Source organism: Bufo gargarizans, chromosome 4 (assembly GCF_014858855.1).
Source record: "Bufo gargarizans isolate SCDJY-AF-19 chromosome 4, ASM1485885v1, whole genome shotgun sequence".
NCBI classification, from domain to species: Eukaryota; Metazoa; Chordata; class Amphibia; order Anura; family Bufonidae; genus Bufo; species Bufo gargarizans.
This window is the reverse complement of record NC_058083.1, coordinates 522,506,696-522,518,984: the sequence shown is the minus strand read 5'-3', so window position 1 is coordinate 522,518,984 and position 12,289 is coordinate 522,506,696. Positions and strand designations below refer to the sequence as shown.

At 41.8% G+C, this 12,289-nt stretch overlaps 1 protein-coding gene across 2 annotated transcripts in view; it reads right to left on the bottom strand.

Moving 5' to 3' along the window:
* Positions 1-7,082, bottom strand: part of CAPN14 (calpain 14) — a 37,173-nt gene extending 30,091 nt beyond the window's left edge. For both annotated transcript variants that reach the window (XM_044291781.1, XM_044291782.1), the window contains exons 1-4: positions 6,925-7,082; positions 2,419-2,780; positions 1,393-1,459; positions 791-909 (exon numbers count right to left, since the gene is read on the bottom strand). In XM_044291781.1, the coding sequence (XP_044147716.1) occupies positions 791-909; positions 1,393-1,459; positions 2,419-2,700 (468 nt within the window). In that variant the 5' untranslated portion in view covers positions 2,701-2,780; positions 6,925-7,082. The remainder of the gene's footprint in view (positions 1-790; positions 910-1,392; positions 1,460-2,418; positions 2,781-6,924) is intronic.
* Positions 7,083-12,289: the final 5,207 nt, after the last annotated feature.

Here is a 12,289-nt window from a genome sequence, read left to right as displayed (position 1 = left end):
ACTGCCTCTTCACGCTGCACAGACCTGTTGTAGAACTTTCCTACTCAGCCAACAGAAACATGTAACTGAGAGGCCTGACGAAGGGAGCATCCAGACACAAGAAAGATTGGAATGCTTATAATCTTTCATTAGATGTACTATCTTCTGTACAGTATACTGCCTCTTCACGCTGCACAGACCTGTTCTAGAACTTTCCTACTCAGCCAACAGAAACATGTAACTGAGAGGCTTGATGAAGGGAGCATCCAGACACAAGAAAGATTGGAATACTTATAATCTTTCATTAGCTGTACTATCTTCTGTACAGTATACTGCCTCTTCACACTGCACAGACCTGTTCTAGAACTTTCCTACACAGCCAACAGAGGCATGTAACTGAAAGGCTGACATCAGAGGGGCAAACAGACAGAAGAAAGATGGTAAGTTATAAGTCTACTTTAGATTTAGAGTCTCCTGTACAGGGTACTGCCTCTCCATACTGAGCCATTATGAAGCCTGAGAAATGATGTAGAATAAAAAGAAAAAAACCAGCTAAGGGAAAACTTAAAATAATTCATTTTTTATTTTAGTATTTGCTGCACATTAGACTGCCTCATCAACGATGCACAGGCTTGTTTCAGATCACAGCTAACTATGAAAGTAACGTTCCAGGCAAAACTGATACATTGTGTCATGTGGGGCCTCCGGAGACACACATATATCCTATGGTTAAATTCTATAGTAAGCACCACCCCCGAGGAACTACACTAAGCATAACACGAAGAATTCATCGGCACAGCTATATACTCACTCGGAAGTGGAAGATTCCCGCATAATTCTTGTCAAAGCTCTGGTTGCGAGGGACCACGTTGCTGAGTAAATTTTTGTGGAAAGTGACGGAGGCGAGGGCGGCCAAAAACCAGCAATTTTCTACAAGAGAGTGAAAGTAAAAAGATGACCCAGCCCTCTAGGAATCCTTGATACACCAGATCTGCTATTATCACACCCCAAATATATTCTATCCCCGAGAAGGGCCAAATTTGGGCTAAGGTCTATGGGCAAAGGTAAAGCCATACTCCCAATATCCCAAGTTTATTAAGATCTGGCAAATAAGGGTAAGATAACTACACACTTGTAGATTATGGCACAGCCCTGCCCTCGCGGAACAGTAATATTGTCAAAATGTTGTTTTATTTACTTTATACCTTGTACTCCAGTCGCATTCAAAGCTGCATTTGTAATTCTGCCTTTTTGTTCACTCTTGGCCTCAGTGACCTCAATGAGCATGTTGCATTCAGCAGGATTGTAAACGCAGATTTGGATGTGACTGGAGTAGAACCCATCAAATAATAATTGATGGCTCTTCATTCTCCACCGATCTGGACACACCTTACAGGCTGACAGTCCCATTACCTGTGATTCCCTGGTGCAAATCGAAGCGGCTGGCGTTTTCAAGGAACTGCGGATTCTTCACCAGCTCCTGTGAAGATGAGGACATTACAGCTCAGTGTTTCATTTTTCTCATTATCTTTTTGCATATTCCGCGCACTTTTACAGTCTGACATAAATAATGTGAGTCCCGTCCGTGCGGCAATAATTACAGGCAGTCCCGTCTCTTAATTAAGTACAGAGGTGCACGAAGCGCAAAAAAAAAATGAAAGCCGTAAATATTACACAATGCGCCGCCGTCGCTGCCGGCGTATTCCCTGTGGAGCTGAAGCATTTTTACAGAATATTGAATTACATACGGGAGAAAAAAGTTGCTGGAGCTGTAAAATGTAAAAAAAAACAAGACAATCGCTGGACTAGCAATCCCTGAATCCTCCTGAGATAGCAATTGCTCCCCAGATCCATTCATATATTGTAAATTGCTTTATTATTGATAACATCGCACAATGTTGGATGAAATGCTCCGCACAGATTTGCAGCACTTGTATTATTTTAAAAGGAATTGCTTAAACAGCAATTCCTCATGTTATCAGACCTGAGCAAGGAGCTCACCTATGTTACCTAAGGCTAGCAGGTATGACCTCATGGGGGAGGGGGGGAGATTTAGGTCATACCTGCTAGCCTTAGGTAACATAGGTGAGCTTCTCGCTTCTTTGTTTTAATAAACATACATATTAAAGATGTATTATTTTCATTTTTAACGTTCCATTCAGGTACAGATTGTGATTTGTGATATTAGGGACGTATATGGCAATGAATATATGGAGGAGATTCAATGAAAATTGTACAGACCTAAGACTGCTTGCAGCTGAGGGTTTGTTACAATTGTATCCAGTCTAGACAATCCTCTATCAGAATCTCTTGTCCTGACAGTTTGTTACAATGTATCGGTCTGGAGTTCAGTTTGTTTATCTTACAGACCATTGTCTAGAATGGATACAATTGTACCAAATCTCAAGTCGTGTCACCGTAATAGAAAATTTCACCCACGTGTGGCCTCCTCCATTCCACGGACGGCGGCACTTTTCGTAACAGGTCTCCGCTGCCGATGGAGCTGATCTCGGCCGGGAAGGTCTCATCCACAAACAGCTGCTTCCTCCTCAGACAGTTCTCCAGTAAGGTCTGGTAGTCCTGACTCTGCAGCTTCCGAGGCTTCCTGAAGGTCCCTGTTCGTACCATCCGCTTTGCCTTCTTCCCCCCAGTGATGAAGGAGAGACGAGGCATCTTGAAGAGTTTGGTCGAGGTTCTGCGCCTCCCTGACCTGATTGGCATAAAGGTCTATCGATGGAGATCCTTCCAATTAGTCGTCCAAGACAATACTCAAAAGGATTATGGTGATTCCCAGGCGTGTACTGAAAAATACAAACACATGCAATATGTAAATATGAGATCCAAAACGGATGCAATTAAAGGGATGATGAGTTATGCCAAGGGTAGGGTCTGAGGGGGCGGAGCATGACACAGGGATTCTGTCTTTGGTGTTCTTTGAATCCTTTTGTCATGCTCCGCCCTCTTGGGCCCCACACCAGGCATGAAAAAGTGTATCTGAAGCATGGGCAGGAGAGGATCCATAACTGTGTCACTAGGATAAATTACTGGAAAAGCTGTGTGGCACCCAGTAGGGAAATGTTATGGCGGATCTTATTGGTTGTCACTCAGCTTTACTGAAAGGGGAAATTATTATGGAGCAGTGGAATTAAATATTTGAACTGTTATCACGCAGCTTTATCGAGATCCCTAAATGTTAAATCTTGCTAGTTAAAAGGGGATAAACCAATCATTGGTGCACATCACATGGAACTTCCCTTTAAATGATGTGTACATGGTCCCCCTATGGTGGCACCATCTTCATTTCCAGTAGGAGCTATTATCCAAAAACTTTAATAAAACTTTTTTTGCCACAGGTATCAAAATGTGTAGAGTCATTGAACCTCCTAAAATGAGTTTCACTAGAGATCAGGCATGACTGCTGAAGACAGGTGCCATGTGGATGAGTCAGGAACCCCGGGCGCAGGCTGCGGATTGTAACCTGGTTAGTCACTGGTCTACACAAGATAGAGAGTTCCCTCACGTGTAGCAGGCAACAACAACAGTGCCAGCGCAGTCACATGAGGTGGCACAACCTTCTGAGCCATAATACCAAACCCATCTAATCCAGCAGAAAGTAAGAATAACAAAGAATGACAGATTAATGTGCCGACCCAGGTCAGAGGGGACACGTATGTATGTCATCATATTGGATACAGTAATGAAAGGATTGTACAATACATCTGTTCTGAAAGTAATTATCATATGTTCTGTTTCTGAATTAGCATTCACGTGTCCTACAGACAAAGTAGGTCCCGATCTGCTGCAAAACTACAACTGTCAGCATACAGTAATGGTTTCAGGTGTCCGAAAATATAATCTACTCCCTGTGAATAATAATATAACTACTATAATACTGCTCCTATGTACAAGAATATAACTACTATAATACTGCTCCTATGTACAAGAATATAACTACTATAATACTGTTCCTATGTACAAGGATATAACTACTATAATACTGCCTCCTATGTACAAGAATATAATTACTATAATACTGCTCCTATGTACAAGAATATAACTACTATAATACTGCCTCCTATGTACAAGAATATACCTACTATAATACTGCCTCCTATGTACAAGAATATAACTACTATAATACTGCCTCCTATGTACAAGAATATAACTACTATAATACTGCCCCCTATGTACAAGAATATAACTACTATAATACTGCTCCTATGTACAAGAATAACTACTATATACTGCTCCTATGTACAATAATATAACTACTATAATACTGCCCCTATGTGCAAGAATATAACTACTATAATACTGCTCCTATGTACAAGAATATAACTACTATAATACTGCCTCCTATGTACAAGAATATAACTACTATAATACTGCTCCTATGTACAAGAGTATAACTACTATAATACTGTTCCTATGTACAAGGATATAACTACTATAATACTGCCTCCTATGTACAAGAATATAACTACTATAATATTGCTCCTATGTACAAGAATATAACTACTATAATACTGTTCCTATGTACAAGAATATAACTACTATAATAGCTCCTATGTACAAGACTATAACTACTATACTGCTCCTATGTACAAGAATATAACTACTAATACTGCCCTATGTACAAGAATATAACTACTATAATACTGCCCTATGTACAAGAATATAACTACTATAATACTGCCTCCTATGTACAAGACTATAACTACTATAATACTGCTCCTATGTACAAGAGTATAACTACTATAATACTGTTCCTATGTACAAGAATATAACTACTATAATACTGCCTCCTATGTACAAGAATATAACTACTATAATACTGCTCCTATGTACAAGAATATAACTACTATAATACTGCTCCTATGGAAACGATTATGAAGAAACCCCCATCTCACAGCTTCCTCCCTGGTCTTCATTTCCCCTCCCTCCTTTGTTGTCTCTTCCTGCTTTCACCCTCTTTGCGGTATGTCACCGTTCACACTGCTATGTTTGGGGTGATGCAGCGTCCCCATGTGACCGCTCCCTCGCTGCCTCTCATCTTGTCTCCGTTTTGAAGTATTAGTAATCCGCATTTACATAAAGCTGAATACAGTACGTTCCACCTGGAAATATCTGCAGATGTCATAACTCTGGCATTTTTCTAGTCTTACTGAACATCGCGTGCCGGTTGCTGTACTTTCTTTCCCTTTCACAGAAGGTGGCCACATCTCATGTTGTTTACTTCATAGGAAACTAATATATAGTGCCAGTCCGCAAAAATAGCTGCCCCCCGTGGGGTGTCAGTACATGGAGTGGGGGGTCACATAAGCAGAGGGTCTTTTGTAAGCACTAAATACCAAAATGTATAAAATTAATCTACTCTCTGCCGCGAAACACCTAATTTATCACAAAGTAATGCAAAAAAAAATCTATATTACCCATAAAACTCCTAAATGACACCCGAATGACACTGACTGTGTATGAACTACTTGGACTGCTGCCCTCTGGCAGGATTTCAAGAGAGCAGGTGAGGCTCAATTATAAAAGTCTCCGATAATTGGAGCGACTCATAATGAAAGGTTAATAAGTGTATCACAGCAAAAACTGGGTAAATATTCCCATAATGCATTGCCAGGTCTCATTGGTGCAATGCTGAGACTTGTAGTTCTACACCTTATATCACAGAACACATGCAGTACCACATTTCAGCCAGCAGATGGCTGTGGATTTTTATTTTTTTTGTACGATTAGAACATAGTTGATCATTTTGGCTTTGGCTCCAGATCATGATACATTGTAACATGTATTCACACCAGTAAACCATTTCATATCCGCCAGTCTTCATTTACTGTACGGTACTGGTTTCCAACCTCTGGCTCTCTAGTAATTGCCAAACTACACCTCCCAGCATGCTCTGTCGGCTGCAGGTTGTCAGGGCTTGCTGGAAGTTGTAGTTTTGCAGCCACAGGTTGAGAAGCAATGCTCTAGAGGAGTATTCTTGCTGTTTTCACTGCCAGTTTTAATCTGACATAGCTTCTATTTCTATAGGGAAACCGTCAGCAAGTTGCTGTTGATGGATCTGCTTGCATAATGTGTCCCTTTTTAGAACTCCTAATGTATGGTGTTACCTCGAGGTCTAAATCTCCAATACTAAATGCACATTTTAGACGGTGGGATTCACACAAGCCAATAATAGAATGAAGTCATAGCAAAATCTGCCAGCAGCAATTGGCCTACTTGATGATGGTTTCCAAATAGCAATAGATTTTTTTTTAATACATTGCAGGCTGAAGACAAGCAGTAAAGCAACGTTTGTATGTGAGACCCTTCGCCGATCATTAGTGAAGACCGATAGTAACCAAGAATCAATTTTAATGCCAAAGGAGTAACTTCAAGCACCTTGGCCCCAATGCAGAATCAGTAACAGCCCCCCTCCCCACCATCCTCCGTACAGAATGGCCTCTTCGGGGACACGGGCCTAGGTACGGCTGCCACTTCTGCACCCCCTATAGTTACAACTCTGCTTCCAATTACACAACAATTATCCAAAAATAATAGAAAAATAATCTAGTAAATAATGTACCAGCCTAGATACAGATCAAATAACATTACCCTATAGAAGACAATATAATAACTAAAAAATTATTAAAACCAATTTATACAAGAAGAAGAAAACAACATTTTAAGAAATTAAATAGCGAATAAAGATTTTAAAAAATACAAAAAAATAAAATTATTTTTCAGAAAGCTAAACAAATAAAACGTATTAATAAATCAAAATGATTTATAAGTAGATTATAAATAAATAAAATTATAAAATAAAATATAAAACTAATATAATAAATTATGTAGATAATATAAAATAATATTACCCTATAAAAGGCAAAATAACAATAATCTATCCTTATAATGCTATCGGCCACTTCTCGTATAGCAGAGCAGGCGACAGACCTGTTTTCTGTAGCAGCTTTCGTCCTCTCACACCGACTATTTCCTTGTGTCTCTTGCAGTAAATGACTCCCAATTTCTGAATCCCAGCTTATAAGGTGCCCGGCCGGTGACGTGTGGCGGCTCCACCTCTGCTGTCAGCGGCTTAGAATGCAGGCACCGGTATAACACCTGCCCCCTGGTGCTCACAGGCCGCCCTGTCCTCTGCATGTTGCAACCTGCGGGACACAAAGTACTCACAAGATCACTGAGCATACCTTGCCTTGTAGCTGCTGGAGAAGCTGGGTGACAGTATATGTGTTATACAGTCACACATACCTGACTAGACAATTCTGCCATTTAGAAATGCAGGAAAGCTGGGTGACAACCAAATCATAAGGGTGGCCATGATCCAGGTCTATGGGCATGAACTTGTACAACATCCCACTGGTTCTAGACTTAAGTGTCCAACACTGTGCTGATTCATATTAATGTACCTTTATAGCGGTCAGAGCTCCATTTTTTCTGATACACAGCTCCAAATCCCCTGCATACAGATAACACAAAAACAAATAAGAAAATCTACCAAGGTCTACCTGCAGGCACCACTAGAGGGAGCTCACTATAATTCTGTCTACCTGCAGCCACCACCAGAGGGAGCTCACTATAATTCTGTCTACCTGCAGCCACCACCAGAGGGAGCTCACTATAATTCTGTCTACCTGCAGCCACCACCAGAGGGAGCTCACTATAATTCTGTCTACCTGCAGCCACCACCAGAGGGAGCTCACTATAATTCTGTCTACCTGCAGCCACCACCAGAGGGAGCTCACTTATAATTCTGTCTACCTGCAGCCACCACTAGAGGGAGCTCACTATAATTCTATCTACCTGCAGCCACTACCAGAGGGAGCTCACTTATAATTCTATCTACCTGCAGCCACCACTAGTGGGAGCTCACGTATAATTCTGTCTACCTGCAGCCACCACTAGAGGGAGCTCACTTATAATTCTGTCTACCTGCAGCCACCACTAGAGGGAGCTCACTATAATTCTATTACCTGCAGCCACTACCAGAGGGAGCTCACTTATAATTCTATCTACCTGCAGCCACCACTAGTGGGAGCTCACGTATAATTCTGTCTACCTGCAGCCACCACTAGAGGGAGCTCACTTATAATTCTGTCTACCTGCAGCCACCACCAGAGGGAGCTCACTATAATTCTGTCTACCTGCAGCCACCACTAGAGAGAGATCACTTATAATTCTATCTACCTGCAGCCACCACTAGAGGGAGCTCACTTATAATTCTATCTACCTGCAGCCACCACTAGAGGGAGCTCACTCATAATTCTGTCTACCTGCAGCCACCACTAGAGAGAGCTCACTTATAATTCTGTCTACCTGCAGCCACCACTAGAGGGAGCTCACTTATAATTCTATCTACCTGCAGCCACCACTAGAGAGAGCTCACTTATAATTCTGTCTACCTGCAGCCACCACTAGAGAGAGCTCACTCATAATTCTGTCTACCTGCACCCACCACTAGAGGGAGCTCACTCATAATTCTGTCTACCTGCAGCCACCACTAGAGGGAGCTCACTTATAATTCTGTCTACCTGCAGCCATCACTAGAGGGAGCTCACTCATAATTCTGTCTACCTGCAGCCACCACTAGAGGGAGCTCACTCATAATTCTGTCTACCTGCAGCCACCACTAGAGAAAACTCACTTATAATTCTGTCTACCTGCAGCCACCACTAGAGGGAGCTCACTTATAATTCTGTCTACTTGCAGCCACGACTAGAAGGAGCTCACTTATAATTCTGTCTACTTGCAGCCACCACTAGAAGGAGCTCACTTATAATTCTATCTACCTGCAGCCACCACTAGAGAAAACTCACTTATAATTCTGTCTACCTGCAGCCACCACTAGAGGGAGCTCACTCATAAGTCTGTCTACCTGCACCCACCACTAGAGGGAGCTCACTCATAATGCTGTCTACCTGAAGCCACCACTAGAGGGAGCTCACTCATAATTATGTCTACCTGCAGCCACCACTAGAGAAAACTCACTTATAATTCTGTCTACCTGCAGCCACCACTAGAGAGAGCTCACTTATAATTCTGTCTACCTGCAGCCACCACTAGAGAGAGCTCACTTATAATTCTGTCTACCTGCAGCCACCACTAGAGGGAGCTCACTCATAATTCTGTCTACCTGCACCCACCACTAGAGGGAGCTCACTCATAATTCTGTCTACCTGCAGCCACCACTAGAGGGAGCTCACTTATAATTCTGTCTACCTGCAGCCACCACTAGAGGGAGCTCATTCATAATTCTGTCTACCTGCAGCCACCACTAGAGGGAGCTCACTCATAATTCTGTCTACCTGCAGCCACCACTAGAGAAAACTCACTTATAATTCTGTCTACCTGCAGTCACCACTAGAGGGAGCTCACTTATAATTCTGTCTACTTGCAGCCACCACTAGAAGGAGCTCACTTATAATTCTGTCTACCTGCAGCCACCACTAGAGGAAGCTCACTTATAATTCTGTCTACCTGCAGCCACCACTAGAGGGAGCTCACTTATAATTCTGTCTACCTGCAGCCACCACTAGAGGGAGCTCACTTATAATTCTGTCTGCTTGCAGCCACCACTAGAAGGAGCTCACTTATAATTCTGTCTCCCTGCAGCCACCACTAGAGGGTGCTCACTTATAATTCTGTCTACTTGCAGCCACCACTAGAAGGAGCCTACTTCTTATAATTCTACCTGCAGCCACCACTAGAGGGAGCTCAATTATAATTCTGTCTACCTGCAGCCACCACTAGAGGGCGCTCACTCATAATTCTGACTACCTGCAGCCACCACTAGAGGGCGCTCACTCATAATTCTGTCTACCTGCAGCCACCACTAGAGGGAGCTCAATTATAATTCTGTCTACCTGCAGCCACCACTAGAGGGAGCTCACTTATAATTCTGTCTACCTACAGCCACCACTAGAGGGAGAACAGGTGCTTTCAGCATACTGTACACAGTAAGCTCCTGCACTCCCTCTAGTGGTGGCTGCAGGTAGACAGATTTTTTTTAATTTATCTCTGTGCGTATGCAGAGGATTTGGAGCTGTGCATCAGCACTTCATTTTTGATTGGTTTAGATGTAAGAAATACAATTAGGTTCAAGAGTGAACATTCACTTAAAGCTTAAAGGAGCTGTCTACTTTTGGCTCTTCCATGTGCATGTCCATAGTTACATCCTATGTGTCAGTACCAGCTGTAGAGGCATGGATTCCTTAAAGAGACAGCCTAAGATTAGAGGAATGATCTTTTCTTTCTAGAAACAGCGTCACTTGTCCATGGCCTATATCTTGTGGCCAGTTGAATGGCGATGAGCTGCAATACCATACATGACCTAAGGACAAGAGTGTCGCTGTTTCTGCTAAATATCCAGACCCTTTTTTCCTAAGAATTACACAACCATTTACAAAAAGCAAGCAGGGTTGCTAAATCTTTTTCAGCTCCTCTTACACTATGCTAATCATTTTTATAGGCTATGATTATCATAATTTGTTGATAGTCACTTCAAGTTATTATTCATATGGAATAATGACAGACATGTTTTTCTAACCTACATCAAAGGAAAAGCAGATTCTTCTGGTTCGCTATTACAACAGATCACCACTAGAGGGCAACATTATTCACTATGTTCATGACAATTGTCTTTCCTAAACCTAGGTTTTATGGAAGTTCCAATTACTGAGAGTTAAATCAAACCACCCATGGCCAAAAGTATGCACACCCCCTTCTAATCAGTCAAGTTGCCCTTTTTATTCACCACAAATTTTTCACACAGCCCTGAGATCTTCAAATGCCGGCAATAGTAGTAGAATGGGTCATACAGAACCACCGAGGGGGCAATGCAGACAAATGATCTGAACCAAACTGGTTCTAAGGGCTCATGCACACGACCGTATGTATTTTGCGGTCCGCAAAAAATACGGATGACGTCCGTGTGCATTCCGTATTTTGCGGAACGGAATAGAACATTCCTATCCTGGTCCATAATGCGGACAATAATAGGACATGTTCTATTTTTTTTTGCGGAACGAAAATACGGACATATGGAAACGGAATGCACACATTCTGTTTTTTTTGCGGACCCATTGAAATGAATGGTTCCGTATACGGTCTGCATAAAAAAAAAAACGGAACGGACACGGAAAGAAAATATGTTTGTATGCATGAACACTAATGGTGACTCGAGCAGCACCAGCACTGATCGTCAGAAGCACCAATGTTCCTACAGAATTTATCCAATTGTACAGACATTCATAAAAACCATAGGGGGGGGGGGGGGGGGGGGCAAAGTGAATTTCATAGAATAAAATATTTGTTTATGAAGAAGATTTATAGATAAATAATAGAGATAGATATGAGATAGATAGATAGATAGATAGATAGATAGGAGATAGATATGAGATAGATAGATAGATAGATAGATAGATAGATAGATAGATAGATAGATAGATCAATGATAGATAGATAGATAGATAGATAGATAGATAGATAGATAATAGATAGATACATAGATAGATAGATAATAGATAGATAGATAGATAGATAGATAGATAGATAGATAGGTAGATAGGAGATAGATAGATAGATAGATAGATAGATAGATAGATAGATAGATAGATAGTACATTGTGGGGGATGTAGTGTGCGCACCACTTACCGGGGGTGGACATATATGTGTAACCTGTGCCACTGATTTCTTATAAGGTATCAGGGATGATAAGAGCTACTGTATCATTGGTAAGAGTCCTTTACTGCTGGACTGTAAATTGTATACATTGTAACAAAGCCTCAGCTGTGTGAAGAAGACTAGGTCAGAACAATTTCTGTCTCTAAATGTAACCAGGATTGGAATAGTACTGTTCGATTAGTGAGAGAAGCACCACTGCACACTCAAGGTTTTCACACAGAGGAGAGATGATAGTTTGAGAAGGATGCCCGTGGCACAGCGTGTGGGCGCTGCGGGGGAGGCTAGAGGCATGTGCCCAGCCTCGCCCACAGCGCCCACACGTTGTGCCACGGGCATCCTTCTCAAACTATCATCTCTCCTCTGTGTGACTTTTGTGGTCTGGATTTGACCGAAACATCAAGATTTATAGTCACATTTAATACCAGGCATTTCTTTCCTTGTTCTGCCTACATATTGTATGGAGGATATTTCACTCATAATAAAATAATTTTTATTTCCATGAAAACCTTGAGTGTGCAGTGGTACTTATCTTACTAATTGTTTTTTTGGACTACATCCACTTCACTGAAGCGTCTCACCTGTCACGAGGGTGTCAAGAACCACGGCTGCGCGCTCTATG